Here is an 18,738-nt window from a genome sequence, read left to right on the forward strand (position 1 = left end):
CCTAATGGGCTTAGGAGACCGGGAGTGGTATATGAAATATAGTTTAAATTCCACTTCAAGACCTTGAGCTTATGACTTCTGTCTAGCTCTGTGTATCATTCATACTCCCACTAAATTTTAACAAAATGACTGGGATAGGGAGAAAGTGAAGCCCAGTGGACTGAGGCTTGAGTGAGCATTACCTGCTGGGCCTGTTGATTTGCATCTCCCTGGTGACCTTCTTCTCTGACCAGCATCTGTGGGCTTAGGGAAAGCACAATGGTGGAAATGTGATCCTGGTGTGTGAGATGCAAACTTGATCTTAGCCTTTGCTGTACCCTGGAAACCTACCAGTCAAAACTTTCACCAAAGGCAGATTTTTGTTTGTTTGTTTAGGTTTACTAGTTACTTATTATTTATAGCGTGATTAAATGGGGTCAAATTTTTATGAATTTTTAAGTAGAGAAACTTTCCTAACAAGAGGAAAGGGTAAGAAATCAGACCTTTTTGTAAAGAAAATTACCACATTTAAAGTCCTGGTTTATTTTAGGCTGTTTGGCAGTGAGAAGAAGGGATTATTTGTGTCTAACAGAGGTCTACCAGGAAAAAGGTTTCAGATCAGAAAACACTTCCAACCAGAATGACAGTTCCCTGCCCGTCCTTGGTCTTTCTTCCTCCCTTCCTTCTGTGTCCACAGGGACTAATTATGTCTGGCTTTCCCTCCCTCTTCCTTGTATATTTCCCTTCCATATCAAGACCTTCAGAATGAGGGCAATGTGGATAATTTCCCAGTTTTCCAGCTGGGCAGCTCACCAAGAACAAACCCAGACATCAAGGCCAGACCAAAAAAATCTTCTTGTTTTAGACAGAAGACTCCTACATCTGGGGGATTTAATGCACCCACTGTCCGCTCAGTGCATTTCCTGTGTCCGGAGCTTCTCTGCCTGCCGGCTCTGGTCTCGTAAGTTTCCATGCCCTGTTGCCAACTTATAATAACAGAGGTGGCAGGCAGTAGGCTAAGAACGTCATAGCCCACTCGGTACACGGGCACTGCTTTGCAGACTGAAACAAAGCTTGCAAGGTCTCACTGCAGGCCTCTCGGCCTTGACAGTGGTTGTGCCCAGACCACCAGGAGCCTGGAATTAAATACCCTCGGATCCAGTTCTCTACTGTTAATGTTATCAGCTTCATCAAGTACTTCCTCTTTGAGTGATATCTGCAGAGAAATAAATAAATCAAGCTCCTCCAAGTCCTGTTCCTGCCTGGATCCTGAGTCCAAAGTAGAATCTGAGTTGGATTATCCAAAGCACTATCACCCTCCTGCATTGTTCCCAAGGTCTGGGCAGGAACGGAGAGTGAAATCTCTCCAGGACATTACATCAGTTCCTCCTTTACCCTTGGCATGAAAGTTCTTCCTCTCCTGGTCCTCCCAGACTTCCTAAGGCCTGGCCTGAGTGCACACCCACACACAAAGCCTTGAAGCCCAGGACATCAAAGAAAGCCTGCAGGTAACCAGATTACTGACCAATGCCTGTGACTGTTTTGAAATTTGTAAGATGGGAAATGGATTCAGGAAATGGGATTTTTCAATACATGGTCTTCATCATCCTTAAGTATTTTAAACCTTAATAAGCTTTTAAGTAAAGAAAGACATTCTGGGCCGGGCGCGGTGGCTCAAGCCTGTAATCCCAGCACTTTGGGAGGCCGAGACGGGCGGATCATGAGGTCAGGAGATCGAGACCATCCTGGCTAACACGGTGAAACCCCGTCTCTACTAAAAATACAAGAAAATTAGCCGGGCGAGGTGGCGGGCGCCTGTAGTCCCAGCTACTCGGGAGGCTGAGGCAGGAGAATGGCGTGAACCCGGGGGAGCGGAGCTTGCAGTGAGCCGAGATCGCGCCACTGCACTCCAGCCTGGGGCACAGAGCAAGACTCCGTGTCAAAAAAAAAAAAAAAAAAAAAAAAGAAAGACATTCTGTAAATGGCATTTAGAAGAAAATATAGGAAAGTTCAAACTGGAACTGTCTTCAGTTGTTTACAGTGATTATACTCTGTGACAAATGAAAAGTGAACCATGGACAAAAGATAAATACATTTCTATGGGCAGCAGAATTGAGATCCATATTATCTATAAAAGGAAAGTTTGCCTTATCTCCAGAAGATTACAGATCATTTTAGTCAGTGCCTGGTAAGCATTTATATGCATTTGGGTTAAAGTGAGGAAGTTAGTGCTTGTCATCCCAACCTATATCCTTGCAAGGTTAATTAAGCACTTTAAAAAAAAAAAAAAAAAAAAAAAAGCTTTTTATAACAGGAAATATCAAACCTATACAAAAGTAAAGAGAATTGTATAATGAATCACCATGTACCCATCACCAGTTTTGATGGTCAACTCAAGGCCAATCTTGTTTTCCCCTGTGGTCTACTTCCTCTCTCCTTCACCATCCCAGATTATTTTATAGCAAATCCCAGATATATAATTTCCCTTGTAAATAGTATCAACAGGCCGGGTGCGGTGGCTCACACCTGTAATCCCAGCACTTTGGGAGTCCGAGGCAGGTGGATCACAAGGTCAGGAGATCGAGACCATCCTGGCTAACACAGTGAAACCCCATCTCTATTAAAAATGCAAAAAATTAGCCAGGCGTGGTGGCAGGTGCCAGTAGTCCCAGCTACTCAGGAGGCTGAGGCAGGAGAACGGTGTGAACCCGGGAGGCGGAGCTTGCAGTGAGCCAAGATCGCGCCACTGCACTCCAGCCTGGGCAACAGAGCGAGACTCTGTCTCAAAAAAAAAAAAAAAAAGTGCTTGCTCTTTGACCGGAACAAGTCAAAGACCTGGTATCAACATAGGTCTCAAAAAAAAGACTCTATAAAATTAATCACAGAACCATCATATCACTTGAAAACTAGTAGTTCCTTGGTATCATCAAATAATCTACTAGTGTTCACTTTTTGCCACTTTTTTCTCATGAATGTTTTTTACAGCCAGGCATGGTGACTCACGCCTATAATCCCAGCACTTTGGGAGGCCAAGGTGGGTGGATCATCTGAGGTCTAAAGTTCGAGACCAGCCTGACCAACATGCAGAAACCCCGTCTCTACTAAAAATACAAAATTGGCTGGGCGTGGTAGCGCATGCCTGTAATCCCAGCTGCTCAGGAAGGCTGAGGCAGGAGAATCACCTGAATTCCGGGAGGCAGAGGTTGCAGTGAGCCTAAATGGCTCCATTGCACTCCAGCCTGGACAACAAAAGCGAAACTCCATCTCAAAAAAAAAAAAAATGATTTTTACAGTTTGTATCAGAATCCAAACAACATCTATACATTGCAAATGGTTAATGTATCTCTTAAAGTCTTTTTCAATCTATAGGTTCCCATCTATATCCTTCTTGTGTGTGTGTTTGAGCAGTCCCTCTCTTCAGGTTTTTTTAAAGAGGTCAATCATAATTAGTATATTCATATATATAATATATTGTAAATATTAGTGTATACATATATACTGTGTAAGTATATACTTATATAGTATTAGTTATATACCATATATCATATATACTATCATACTATACATATATAGTATATTAGTATAATCTCCCCCTGTACATAGTTTCTTTTTTTCCTCTTGTTGCTTTCGAGATTTTCTCTATTTTTGGTTTTCAGCAGTTTGACTGTGGTGTACCTGGGTGTGGTTTTTATTTTACATATCTTACTTGAGATTCTTGGATCTTTGAATTGACTGTTGTTGATAATGTTGTTACCAAATTTGAGGACAATCTAGCCATTATTTTTTAATTGATTCTACCCTGTTTCTTTCTGTATTCTCCTTCTTGGACACCAATTACATGTGTGTTAGACCATGTGATATTGTTCCACAGGTCACTGAGGATTTGTTTTGTTTGGATTTCATTTTTACTGATCTGTCTTCAAATTTTCTAACCCTTTCTTCTCTCATCTCCATTCTGCTATTAAGTCCATCTAGTCCAGTCTTTCATTTCAGATATTATACTTTTCAGTTATAGAATCTTTATTTTGTCTTTTTTTTAATTCCATTTCCCTTTTGGCAGGCTCTATGTGTCATCATTTATTACAACCATCATTTTCTTTTAGGGCTTGAACTTATTTATAATAGCTGCTGTAAAGTTTTTCTGTTTGTTTGTTTGTGCTAATTCCAACATCTGCATTATCTCAAGTTCTGTTTCTGTTGATGGCCTTGCCTCCTTATTATAGTAGCATGTTTGTATTTCTTCTCATATCTAGAAAATTGTGACTGGGTGCTGAGCACGTTGAGACACTGGATTGTGTTCTGTTCCACTGAAGAGCGTTGACTTTTGTTCTAGCAGGCAATCAAATTACTGGCCAGTGATTTTGAATCTGCAGAAGCATGGTCTTACGTTTCATTAGGTCCAATCTGTTTCTATTTTGCCTTTTGCCCTTAGCCAGATCCCCTTGTCCTAGGGTTTTTACTCCTACATTGTGGTCATTCGGGGGTAACAAACAGCCTGAAGTGTTTGCAGAGCCTTCAAACTTGATGAGACTCAAACTCTGAACTCTGTCTCCACTGCAGTAGCCAGTAGTTGAGATTTCTGCTCATATCTTTTGATTATACAACTGTTGCTTTTCACTGAACTCCAAAGGGTCTCCTTGGCACTTGGGCTATTCAGTAGTCAGACAAGAATTTGAGGAAACTTTTACATTTAATCACTCTCCCCTCTGAGGCTCCCACTGTATGGGATTTGTTTCTTCAATTTTCTGCCATTCTGGCAACTACCTACTCTATCTCAAGCAACTTTCTGTTTATCTTCTAACTGCCCTGTGCGGCACAGACTGGGGAGGAGCATGCAGCATAGGGCAGTTAGGAGATCAGCGGAACCAGGGAAAAAGCTGTTTAAACATGGACCTCACTCTGTGCAGGTCCCTTCTTTCAAGAGTGAAATCCCGGTTTTTGTCTGCCCTTGATACCTTCAAATAGTTTTTTCAATGTATTTAATACAGTTTCTTTCATTTCTATCCGTAGGACGGTTCCTTTGGTACAAGCCACTCTACTGTTGTTGAAACTGAAACTCCCCCTTTCCTTGTTTAGATAAGTGGTGGCAGATCATAAATGCTTCATCTTGCTTTTCGTATCTAACTATAGATTCTGGATGCTAGTCCTTAGCAAAATATTGAGATACTCCTCATTCCTTTTTACATTTACATAGTACTCCATTGTTTAGAGATATATACTATAATTTATTAAATCAGTCTCCTATTGATAGCTATTCCAATGATGAGGCACTTTTGAACTTAACGGCAGTAGGTTATACAGCAGTCACAAAATAAGCCCTTTGCTTTCAAGGAGATGATCTTTTAATATTATGAACAATATTTTTGTTCAGTGTTTCATATGATAGATGAGATCTAGTAGAACTTTCAAAAAAGAAAAAAGTCCCCATTTTCTTCTTAACCCTGTGTAAAACTTAAAACCACCATATCTGTCTCTGTTTACTGACCCTATCAAATTACTGAATTCCTTTTATGTGTTCTTTATATATATATTATCTTAATGGACAAAGGTGATATGTTTGACTTGCTTTACTTAGAACTGTGGACAATTCTTTGACCAGAACAAGGACGGCAAGCATGCACATCCTTTTGGTGAGACTGCCCTGGGAAAAGATGTGGCCAGAGAGAGTTCATTGAGTTGGGTGAGCAGCCATGTAGAAATCTCCATTTTTATGGGTAGATTCTGTCCTTCTGCACCTTAGCAGGGACTTCTGGAGCCAGGTGTGTGCTGGTCCATTCCCCAACCCAGCCCTCAGAGCTACTTCTGTTGCTGAGCTGTGTACACTTCTGATGTTACTCTCGCACACACGTGCAACTTCGAGTGGGACGGGTTAGAGGTATTGTTAGAGGTGTCCATTCATCCTGCTTCTTCCTTACCTCTGCCTGTCTCTGAGCACTTGTAGGGTCTGTGCACTCAGAAGCAAAGTGCTCCCAAAAGTTCTTTCAAGTTCAGTAAGATTGTCATTCTGTAAATTGGGGCCACTGTGCATGCTTAGAGCAGTTTTTGGTGACTTTGCGTCGTAGTTTCTATGTTGCAGTGACAGATGTTGTCATGAGTACACAGGTTCTAAAATCTGACTGGAGTCTGGTTCTAATCTCCTAACTGACTGTTAGGAGATTGTGTGGCCTTGGGTAAGTTGCTTAACTTCTTTATGCCTCAGTTTTATCGTCTGTAAAACAGGGGTACTAGTGGTATCTCCTGGTTAGGAGTGCTATAAGGTTGGGGTTTTTTTCTTTTTCTTTCTTTCTTTTTTTTTGAGACAAAGTTTTGCTCTGTCACCCAGGCTGGAGTGCAGTGGTGTGATCTTGGCTCACTGCAACCTCCACCTCCTGGGTTCAAGTGATTCTCATGCCTCAGCCTCCCGAGTAACTGGGATTACAGGTGGGAGCCACTGCACCCAGCCAGGAGTGCTGTTAAGTTTTAAACAGTGAAATCCAGCATCTAAGATATAGTTATTACTAATAATTATCACTAATATGATATTATCACTAATACTAATAACTCCTAGAGGTAGAGAATATGAAAATTTTAGTTGTGAAAATGTAAGTCAATGAAAGCATCTAGAGAGAAACCCCTAAGAACGCTTCCCCCGCTGAAAGCGATGTAGAAGAGTTAAATGATGACCAAAAGATGAGGCATGGACGTTTGGCTTCCTTGTGCTTACAGGCCACAGGTAGGCGATTAACGGAATGCTTGTAGACATCCTTAGGTTGCCTGGCAATAGAAAAATAGTTTCAATATGCACACTTTACATTGTTAAGCGGTAAAAAAGACACTGCATTCTGGGGAGAAAACTTCTTTACACATACCTACACGCTCCTCCATTTACCGCCTGTAGAGCCACGGGGAGGTTCCTGTCCTGCCAACTCACCGTGATTGCCTTTCCCTCTGCTCCACAGATAACTGTGTCCAGAGGACCCCCAGGCCATCCGTGGATAATGTGCACCACAACCCTCCCACCATTGAACTGTTGCACCGCTCCAGGTCACCCATCACGACAAATCACCGGCCTTCTCCTGACCCCGAGCAGCGGCCCCTCCGGTCCCCCCTGGACAACATGATCCGCCGACTCTCCCCAGCTGAGAGAGCTCAGGGACCCAGGCCGCACCAGGAGAACAACCACCAGGAGTCCTACCCCCTGTCAGTGTCTCCCATGGAGAATAATCACTGCCCAGCGTCCTCTGAGTCCCACCCGAAGCCATCCAGCCCCCGGCAGGAGAGCACACGCGTGATCCAGCTGATGCCCAGCCCCATCATGCACCCTCTGATCCTGAACCCCCGGCACTCCGTGGATTTCAAACAATCCAGGCTCTCCGAGGACGGGCTGCATAGAGAAGGGAAACCCATCAACCTCTCTCATCGGGAAGACCTGGCTTACATGAACCACATCATGGTCTCTGTCTCCCCCCCTGAAGAGCACGCCATGCCCATTGGGAGAATAGCAGGTGAGTGAGCTCCCCTCTCGCTGCTCCAGCATCGTGGAGACCTGACAAAGCCCCACTCTCCCCTGTGATGCTTGCAGCCAGCCTCGCACCATTCCCAATTAGGCGCCCTCCAAGGCTCTGTGAGGGCAAGTGGAGGCTTCTGCCTGCATGAGGCGAAATCCCTAATGGCTTGGTTAATGAGCCGCTGGGATCGAGTAGTTAATGAGCCTCAGAAATGTTAAGAAACAAATGTCCTACGTCCAGCTTACAAGGAGAGTCACATCAGAATCAAGGCTAAGCGAAAACATTTAAAATAAAAGGTTTATGAGCATGCTAATGGCCCTGTCCTGAAGTTTCCAGCAGCTAATTAATGACCAGACATAGCAAAAAGAAGCTTTGTCTCTGATTCAGGCCTGTAATTCCATCCTGCGAGCAGTAACGTCGTGCAGCCTTCACCTTGGGAGCGGGTAGGAAAGGAAAACAGGATTATGGTATTGGAGGCAGGTGTTGCTGGGCCATTTGACAGAGGAAACCACTCTCAGATTCTCTTTCATGTATGATAAGAAGCCCAAATTTGCTTACTTAAGGGAAGAAACCAATGGAAACCAGTGGGAAAAATATCTACACATTGTCTGTTTCCTAGGATGCTCATAATTTACGTGAACTCATTCTTCAGAAGCTTAATCCTCTAACCATGTGACAAGGTTAGCTCTTTTCATAGTGCATTACTTCATTAGTGGGATATTTGTTGAGCACCTGCTGTGTACAAATAAATGCATTAGGAGTAGGATACAGAGCTAATTTAACATGCAATATCTTTTTCGCCGAGGAATTTAGAACATAGTGGGGGAGACAAAGGTGAAAACCACTAAGATATAAGGCAGAATGAAGTAAGCCCATTTCCCATTCATTTTATGTACCAGCATTCATTGAGCACCTACTGTCTGCTAGAGTAATGAAGTGCTGTAGAAACAAAGCAGAAGGAAGGTGTGTTTTGACTGGAGGGACCAAGCAAGGCTTTGCAGGGGAGAGAGTGTGACACTGAAGTGATTGTGCTTTCAATAGTGGGAGGGAGACCTGGAGGCAGGAGAGAACAGACCTGTTCAGGGAAAGGAGAGAAATGCCCCCTCCTCCCTGAGCCCATAACCTGGTCAGAGTCCCAGCTGACCATCAGGGTGCTGCCATGCTGATGGCAATGGAATAACAGGCTCCTACAAGCCTACCTCTGCCTTGAGGTACTGTCCCTTTTTTTTTTTTTTTTCACACTCTGTTGCCCAGGCTGGAGTGCCATGGCACGATCTCTGCTCACTGCAAGCTCCGCCTCCTGGGTTCACGCTGTTCTCCTGCCTCAGCGTCCCGAGTAGCTGGGACTACAGGTGCCCACTACCACACCCGACTAATTTTTTATATATTTTTAGTAGAGATGGGGTTTCACCATGTTAGCCAGGATGGTCTCGATCTCCTGACCTCGTGATCTGCCCACCTTGGCCTCCCAAAGTGCTAGAATTACAGGCATGAGCCTCCACACCCGGCCAGTACTGTCCCTTTTTTATTTAAATCATTTGTGTCTAGATTTTTCTCTGGCCCCAAGTGCACCACCAGTGTTGCCTCAGTTTCATTATTACAAATAATTTACATCAGGGATGTTGAATCAAGAAAATAAAATGACAAACAGAAATGACTTATATGTTTTAAAAGCCATGAAAAAGGAAACGATATATGTTTGGGATTCAATTCAAAATGATCCTGCAGAGTTAGGGGGTGGGGTGTGGGTGGGGTCTACATGAAACAAGGCTAGCCATCACTAGCTGGTGGTTATATGTCTGGGTGATAGATGCATGGGGGTTAATATTGATCTCTCCGCTTTTACCTGTACATTAGATTGTTTTAATCAGAAAATGAACAAATAAAACTGGGGAAAAAAGAATAGTAGATAAGGAAGCAAAGAGCTTAGGCAAAACATGTGAATTTCCCCAGATAATTGGAGAAGGAGGATGAGGTCAGTGTATTGCTGTGAATTCTGTAAATGACGCATTGTGCTTTCCAGGCAATACCCTTCTTGTCTATATACCCTCTTGTCTTGTTTCTTGTATGGTGTGTGCAGCAGTACTTGACATTTTGCAGATACCTTTTGCTTGTTTATAATTCTCAGGACCGCTCTTAAGGTAGCTCATTACTGCAGTATTCATCTTATGTAGAAGGGTCATTTGTACAGGGGAAACCACAAAGGAAACTGAGCCCTGGAGAGGCAAAGGCCTTTGCCAAGGTCAGATAGGGGCCCTGTGACCGAGGTGTGCAGGACAACCCTTGCTGCCCCATGGCTGCTGTCCGCAGTGCTGCCCTCATGGGCCTGGCTTCCTTCCCAAGACCTCTCCTGTCTGCTTCCCAGGTGACACTGCCTTCACCACTTTTTGGGAATCTACCATAAGCCCATGAATCAAGAAAGATACATGGTTTAGACTTGAGGAGTTATTTTTCCATTGTTTAGTAGGTTTGTACATTTCAAAATATTAGTCTCTTAAAATTATATTACTTTTTTTTTTTTTTTGAGACAGAGTCTCTGTCACCCAGGTTGGAGTTCAGTGATGTCATCTCAGCTCATGGCAACCTCTGCCTCCTAGGTTCAAGTGATTCTCATGCCTCAGCCTCCTGAGTAGCTGGGATTACAGGCACATGCCACCATGCCTGGCTAATTTTTTGTAGTTTTAGTAGAGATGGGGTTTCACCGTGTTGACCAGGCTGGTCTTGAACTCCTGGCCTCAAGTGATCTGCCTGCCTCGGCCTCCCAAATTGCTGGGATTACAGGCGTGGACCGCTGCACCCAGCCTATACTACTATTTTTTTCATCTCATTCCGCAATATCAGTGTTTGATGATGGATGCAGCCTCATCAGTTAGGAAGCTTGGTAGAATACTGCACCCACCAGATGATGAGCCTGGGTGTCTATGGATGCCCGCTCTCTCAAGGGCACACAGAAATAGGCAATATGTACTTTTCTTGATGGCTCTAGGAAGTCAGAATATTCATGTAAAATAATCTTGGGGCCTCGATCTTTTGGGGGAATGCATTAACTCCTTCAGTATGACACAGTGTCCTAAAACTAATTACCAATGCAATAATGCCATATTCAAAAGTTTTTAAGTCTCCCAGTGTATATTTTAACTAATTTAACCAAATCCAAATTTAACTCATTCCACTGAAAGGCATTGTTTTTCTCTGAAGAAGGTAGGACTCGATGGTCCCTAAAGTTCCTTCCAGCTCTGCTAGTCTGTAGTCTGACAGTCTTGATTCTGTAACCCTCCCAAGAAAACACAAGTTTTAGGCACTTTTGTTTCTTTGAGGATAACCCTATGTGTACTCCATTCTTCTGATATCTTTCTGGACTCCTCAGATCCTTGTAAAATTGATTCTATTTATTGGAGGTGAAATTCATCGGGTGATTCCTGTGTACAATGTAAAAGTTCTGTCATTACTGAACAGCCATAAAAAGCCTTTAAATCTCCATAAAGCAGCTGTTAGATGAGAAAACTTAGCTCCTTAAAGCTTTTTAAATGAGCACAGTACAAAAAGAAATGAAGGTGCTGCTGAATGTCAAACTGATGAGTACTATAGCTGGAGGGTATAGATGCAAATAGTACTCATGAATGTGGATCACAAAACGAAGCTAAATTCTTACTATTCAGATGTGATTTGTTCAGGTGCCCTAGGATTTATGCATATGGACACCTTCTGTGTATAAGGCACTGTTCTGCATTCTTTTTTTTTTTTTTTTTTTTTTAAAGAGAAAAAAACCCTTTATTGATTTAAATTGTGTTAATAATATCTATATTAAATGCATCTGCATGTATTTATTATGTAGAGGATGATTATACATATTTCCAATAACGCTCTTAAAAATTATGTCATAATAATTCTTAGGAGTCATCTTGATAATATAATAAGTAAATATTTTGATAGTAAGATTGGAGGTAAAGGTTATAGGATTTTTATTTAGTTTTTTTTAAGTGGTTCATGCCATAGTAAAATAAGATAAACGTCTTGAATTTCCTCCTTCTAAGTGGTAATACTTCTTTTTTTTTTTTTTTTAATTTATTCATTATTATTATACTTTAAGTTGTAGGGTACATGTGCATAACGTGCAGGTTTGTTACATATGTATACTTGTGCCATGTTGGTGTGCTGCACCCATCAACTCGTCATTTACATCAGGTATAACTCCCAATGCAATCCCTCCCCCCTCCCCCCTCCCCATGATAGGCCCCTGTGTGTGATGTTCCCCTTCCTGAGTCCAAGTGATCTCATTGTTCAGTTCCCACCTATGAGTGAGAACATGCAGTGTTTGGTTTTCTGTTCTTGTGATAGTTTGCTAAGAATGATGGTTTCCAGCTGCATCCATGTCCCTACAAAGGACACAAACTCATCCTTTTTGATGGCTGCATAGTATTCCATGGTGTATATGTGCCACATTTTCTTAATCCAATCTGTCACTGATGGACATTTGGGTTGATTCCAAGTCTTTGCTATTGTGAATAGTGCTGCAATAACGGGGTGGGGACAGAGAGGTATAAGACACAGTCTTTATCATGAAAGAACTGAGCACAGTTAACTATAAAAGCAAAGCACGTGACATGTATCTTAGAAGGGCTCCTGTTAAGTACCGCAGGCGGTCAGAGTAGGGATGTCAGGGGAAGCTACGTGGAGGGCTGGCTTTTAGCTGGGCTTGGATGAATGCTTAGAATGTGGACAAGTGGAGATTAGAGAAAAAGAGGTCATTCCAGATGGAGAAAACTTACCAGGAGCAAAGCAAGATAAGGCTCAGTGTGTTTTTTCTATTTCAGGTAGAAATGTAAATCTACAAGTTGAGGTCTGTTGAGGTCATTTAAAAATCTTATCATTTTTCAGGCTGGGCACTGTGACTCACACCTGTAATCCCAGCACTTTGGAAGGCCGAGGCTGGCAGATCACCTGAGGTCAGGAGTTCGAGACCAGCCTGACCAACATGGTGAAACCCCGACTCTACCAAAAAATATAAAAATTAGTCAGGCATGGTGGCGCATACCTGTAGTCCCAGCTACGGAGGAGGCTGAGGTGGGAGAATCGCTTGAGCCTGGGAGGTGGTGGTTGTAATGAGCCAAGATTATGCCACTGCACTCCAGCCTGGGCAACAGAGTGATACCCTGTCTCAAAAAAAATACATATGTGTATATATATGTTTTTATATATATGATATATAATTTTTCATAAATTCTTTTCATTATCTAATATCACTGAAATCCCATCGTACAATTAAGATACATGCAAATGTATGTCTGTTAGGTATTTACCATATGGAAAAACAAATAATCAAGAAAGGAAATTCAGTAGGTGGTTGACAGTTTAAATACAAATCACAAATGACATCTTTTTAAATATAACGTAGCTTATTTTTAAAGGTGTCACTTACTTTGCAAAGGATAAGGAGAAGTGCTATTAAGAGTTTACTAGGTTGGAATGGCTAGTGTTTATGAGAGAGAGTTTAGCACAAGACGGAGTGAGACAAGATGCCTGGGGTCTGTTTTGAATGCAGCAACCAATAGTGTATGGAACAGTGAAAAAGTTGCTTCTTTCTATGCTTGTTTTCTACTTGGCATCTTTAAGAACGGGCTATTTAGGAGCAAGGAGCCTAGCAGAAAGCATCTGTCAGTCTTCTAAAACTTTACCTACCAAAGTTTTACTGGCTTGTGTCCCACCAGTGTGTTTGAAAGTCAGAAAGTATATTGGCCACAAGCACCTGTAGGTGGCTGAGGTGTGACTGTAGTCACCCGTGAGTCATGTTTTCAGTATGTATGGAAATTCCTTATTTGGACTTGATTTCAAACATAGAAGGGCCTTTTACAGGTGAAGGAACTGAGATTCAGATACATCAAGAGTCTAGCCTCGAGCTTCTGTTCAGCGTCCTTCCCAAAACGATTGTTGCCTTCTGGTGTGGGACTCTAGAGCAAGGATTGAAAACTGTGGCCCAAACTGTGGGCCAAATCCAGCCACCATCTGTCTTTTTTAAATCAAGATTTCCCGGAAAACAGCCAAACCCATTTATTTGGTATTGCCTATGTCTGCTTCCATGCTGCAGTGGCAGAGTTGAGTGGTTACAACAGAGATTGCACGGCCAGCAACACCTAAAATATTGATTAACTGGCCCTTTACAGAAAACATTTGATGTTCTCTGCCTTGCAACCTTGTATACCCGGTGTTCAGTAAGCTTGGAATCATAGGTGCAATGTAGGATGCAGGCTTAGAAAACAGTCCCCCTGCTCTCAAGGAATTATTTGCACTTTCGATGACAAGGCGTGTTTAAGACACGTGGAAGGAACAATAACCAGTTATGTAAGAGAATAGACAGGTTCTGGACTGCAGGCTATATTTTCAGACCAACCAGCATAGTTACGAAAACAGTATTAACATAATAAAATACAGCTAAGTAAAAGAAATGATTTATTTGCACTTTGGATTATATAATTCTTCATTCATTGATTCAGAAATTATTGCCAGTCTGCTCATGTGCCAGGCATTGTTCTAGATGATAGGGCACTGCATCTCTGAATGCCAAAGTTCGTATCCTTGCTGGTGGAAGGCAACGTCCTCTTGCTTTATGCCATGACACAAACTAAGCTCCTACTTTGACTATAGACAGCTAAATCTTAAAAGAAAACTTCTCAGTCATTTTCGTTTTCTCTTCAAGTACTTTAATTCCGTTAAAACCTAAGCCACCAGATCTCTTCCTTGGCCTTAATCCAAAACTCTGCTGAGGAAGAAGATTCCTTGGTACACTGAGAATTGTTTCATAATCGATTCATTTCATAACCCCTCATTTGCTACCCAAAAGTGGGGACCTAAATCTGTACAGATTTGGGTGTTTAAAGCCCATGGCCTGCCCAAATAGAGAGTATCACCTTTCTTGTGTTTATCTCACAACTTTTGCTGAAAGTCTCCATCTTTGTGAACATGAACTTCTCGATTTGTGAGGCTATCACTGGTCAATTGGGTCATTAATCCTGCAGCAGGCAAGACACAGAATTTCCTCTCAGCTCCAGGTCTCCTCACTCCTAACCCTCTTAGAACACACTCTGCAGCAATCCTTGGAATCTTTAATGGTAGCCTTTTGAGACTTCAAAAAATACGTTTACTATCTCTCAAGGTTACATCCTTAACAGAAACAAAAAGATGCTAATCAGGGAGACATCAATTTGGTCTTATTTGTCACCCAACTAAAACAGTGTACTTTCTTTTTTTTTTCTGTTTTTGTTTTTGTTTTGTTTTGAGACGGTTGAGACGGAGTCTCGCTCTGTCGCCCAGGCTGGAGTGCAGTGGCCGGATCTCAGCTCACTGCAAGCTCCGCCTCCCGGGTCCCCGCCATTCTCCTGCCTCAGCCTCCGGAGCAGCTGGGACTACAAGGCGCCCGCTACCTCGCCCGGCTAGTTTTTTTGTATTTTTTAGTAGAGACGGGGTTTCACCGGATTAGCCAGGATGGTCTCGATCTCCTGACCTTGTGATCCGCCCGTCTTGGCCTCCCAAAGTGCTGGGATTACAGGCTTGAGCCACCGCACCCGGCCAAACAGTGTACTTTCTTGGTTTTGTTTTATTGACTGGATGAATTATATATACAGAGATTCAGTTCGGGAAGCCTCTGAAGCAAGATGAAGAAAACAGTATGAAACTCCAGAGAAAGCAGTTTGAGGCTTGTCCTCAGGGGCTTCAAGGACCGGGAGAAGTCACTGTATTCCGACATCTTGCTTCCGTCTCCACTTCCTCCCACAGTGTTTAATGCTGCTGTGAATTTGTTTCGAAGGAAGCCTATGGACATTTTTTTTTTTTTTTTAATTTTGTACATGAGCCTCAGGAGGAGCCTTGACGGCTAAAAGACTTCATAAACAAGAAGTGTGAAGGGACTGCATGGAAGTGCTGGGGGCAAGTCTCAGCCCTCGGCCTTTGTTGGAAGGTGTGGGGCATGCAGACACATGTGCACCTTCGCACACATGCATCTGTGCATAAATATCTGTGTTTGCAGGAAAGAAAAGATAGGGTTGTGGGATGTCCCCAGAAGCCACAAGGATTCCAGAGTTTTAGTACCAGGTGAAAGAGCCGCTTCCTCCCACACTACCTCTGGGAGATGCCCTTCTGTAGACCTCTGTAGCCCAGTACCCTCAAGAGCTCCTGGAGACAGACAACCCGGAACCGTCCTAGGGAAGCAGTAGTGGGCCTGTGGCAAAAGCCTGGACTGCGAGGTCAGCAGGATTGGAATCCAGTTCTTGACTCCCAAGCAGGTGCATAATGTCCCTGAGCCCTCCTTTCCTTATCTGTAATATTGAGAACCCATTTCTGGGCTCTTTTGACTGTTAATGAGACAACGTGTGAATGCATGGCACAAGAAGGTTAACTGCTACGAGTTACTGTCCCCACTCTGCCTCACTGCTGAGCTGCCAGCCTGTCCATCTGAGAGGGACTGTGTAGGAGCTGTGGGTGCAGCCAGCACAACTGCCTGCGGAGCCACGCAGGGCACTGACAGTGAAGGCCTGTGAGGGGTGCCCTTCAAGGCCACCTCCATTTTCTTATTTCCTGGGAGATTTACTTCCGTGCTCCTGCTTCCCCTCCCTGAAGCTTTGCCTGCTGTCCATATTTGGAGGGGATTAATAAGATGAGCACTGGGGAGGGGAGGAGCCATCACTCCAGCAGGAATATTCCCAGCGGCTGAGTCACGGCACTTTATTTTCAGTGTGAACGACTGAGAAATCAAAGAGCCCTAAAAGAGGAGGAAGTTTCAGGACAATGTTTTTAAAAGATAAAAAACATCAACAGCATGGTGGCTGAGTGGAAAATAATAGAAGGGGCTTGAGGAGACTGGAAATTCCAGTTTGTGTAAGGGCGCACAGTGCTGTAATACAGAGTCCCTACCTCTCTGCAGTCCCCGGATGTGAATTCCCAGGCTGCACCCACACCTGAGCAAAGCAGAGGCTGGGCCTTACTAGGTTCTGGCTGCGAGCTGGATCTCAGCTGCAGGGTGCGAGTTTCGGATACTGGTGTTTCCTAGCCTCCTCCACACCTTATGTAATCGGAGGTGAAAAGGTCCAGCCTCGTTTGCAGCTGTGGTTCTTCTGCCCTAGGAAGCCAGGAAGCATAGATTTTTGTATTATTTGCCTCCACTTCTCCCTCCCGCAGCGTGCCACTGTGCACATATGTTTTCTGTTTTCCTGAGCCACGGCAAAGCACAAGCAGTTGCCCATTGTAAACACACCTCTGCGTGTCAACACACACCTGGCTGCACTGGAGTGACCAACTTTCTGCTTCTAGGTAATGGTTGATCTAGAATGGAGGAGGAGGAGAGAAAAAAACCAAGCAGCAGATGGCCCCCTGAATGTTGCAAACCGTGTTTCTCTAAGCAGGGTTTCTCAACACTCTTGATATTTGGGCCAAATAGTAATTTGTGCGGTTGCTTAGTATATTGTAAGATATTTAGCAGCATCCTTGGCCTCTACCTACCAGATGCTAGGAGCACCCTCCACCCCAGCGTGACAACCAGAAATACCTCCAGATATTGCCAAATGCCCCCAGTTGAGAACCGTATTTGTAAAGCTTAGTAGCACCTTTTTATTTCGTATGGTACTTTGCATGTTTTGTTGCTGAACTGGAAATAAACATATTAATTTTTAGGTAATAAATTTCAAAGAATGTAACAGGGACACGCAGCCTCTCCATTGGTAATTATACCCATGGGACTGTCATTTCCAGGCCTTCTTTAAAATTCCACTTGGGCAGTTAAAACAACATAAAATGACTTTCTTAGAGGCTTTCCTGAAATTTAAATTAACCATAATCATTAAATATTCCCTATGTCAATAATTTGACTTGCCTACTCAAGTTTTTTAAGCATCAGTTTTGTCTAGTGTGGTTTTTTTCTTTAGAAACCATGTTGGTGATGTGTGAATTGCCCATCTTTTTACAATCTCTGCTCAATAAGTTTATACAATGAGTCTCTGGTAAGAGACAGACGTGGGAGTGAAAATATTTCTCCTTAACCACAGGAAGGGATTTTTTACAATGCCTTTAGCTGCGGATACCGAGGGTACCTCACCCAGCAGGAAGGAGAGGGAACTATACTTGGGCTAAACACTTTCATAAACTACTTCTCCTGGACAAGAAAATGCAAATAGTAGAAATTTATTTAAAATATCCATGTGCCTTGAGATAGAAGAAAGCCCTTTAGTTTAAGAAAAATGCACTTAAAATTAATACCTTGTGATCCAAAAACATTTTATACATATATGTTCAAGTGTTTTGAAGTGGAATGAACTTCTATTTATAGAGTGTGGTGCGCTTTATTATATAGTATTATGCATTTACATTGATGATCAAAGAACATTGTATCTATGCAGACATGGATTCCGAAAAGGCTGAAAAATTCCAGGTGAGCCGTGACAACAACCTCTAAAGGATCTAGGAACCTAAGGAGGATCTGCCTTTTATTTAATAGAAATCTTAGAAACAAAAATAACTGACATGGCTTGAATGTCAATTGTTTTAAAAAAAAAAAAAGGAAAAAAATCTGTTGTGTGGTCAGGCAGTTATTTTTATCATCTAGGCATCGTTTTTACCAAAGAAACAAAACAATCAATAATGTTATAAAAGCCATTTATACTCTGAGCTTGAAACAACTGCTTTATGCCACAAATTCCTACTGCTATCTCCGTTAGTGACTGAGTAATTCAATATGTCCTGAATGTCAACATATTTTTATTACTCAGCTAAAGTTGGCTTTGCTGGATTAAATGTCATTTAAAATGATCAATTGGCAGCTTGTTTGGGGTTGTTTTCACATTTATGAAAGGAAAAAGTTCGCCGGATACAAATGTTCTTGAAGCTCACAGGGAAACGGCGTTCTCTGGAAGCCCTGCCCTTCCTTTGCCATCTGATAAGTAGATAACATTCTAGGTCCCGGTTTGATGCCTCCGAAAAACCAACATGGTAGCCCAGCGCAGGTTAAGCCCTTACATGGAGAAATGGTCTGGTTCACATTTCACTGTTTGGTGAGTAGTGGAACGTACCATTACAGTAAAAGAGAAGCAACAGAAACATGCAGTGAAAACCCCCATGCTTGTGGATGGAAAACTCTCCGCTTTGTTTTAGCTCTACGGTAGGCTTCTGAGTGGGGTGCCTTCCGCCTAGAGTCAGGAGGGCTGCCATGATGTCAGTCACCTTCATATGGGCAAAATGTCTTTATATCAAACTGTAAAAGACAACCAGGTAGTTTCTTAATTGCTGAAAT

General features: G+C 42.8%; 1 protein-coding gene across 4 annotated transcripts in view; it reads left to right on the forward strand.

Moving 5' to 3' along the window:
* ETV6 (ETS variant transcription factor 6) overlaps window positions 1-18,738 on the forward strand; it is a 245,414-nt gene that overhangs the window by 215,821 nt on the left and 10,855 nt on the right. For all 4 annotated transcript variants that reach the window (XM_005570165.5, XM_005570166.5, XM_015430391.4 and 1 more), the window contains one exon: window positions 6,918-7,463. In XM_005570165.5, the coding sequence (XP_005570222.2) occupies window positions 6,918-7,463 (546 nt within the window). The remainder of the gene's footprint in view (window positions 1-6,917; window positions 7,464-18,738) is intronic.

Source organism: Macaca fascicularis, chromosome 11 (genome assembly GCF_037993035.2).
Source record: "Macaca fascicularis isolate 582-1 chromosome 11, T2T-MFA8v1.1".
NCBI classification, from domain to species: domain Eukaryota; kingdom Metazoa; phylum Chordata; class Mammalia; order Primates; family Cercopithecidae; genus Macaca; species Macaca fascicularis.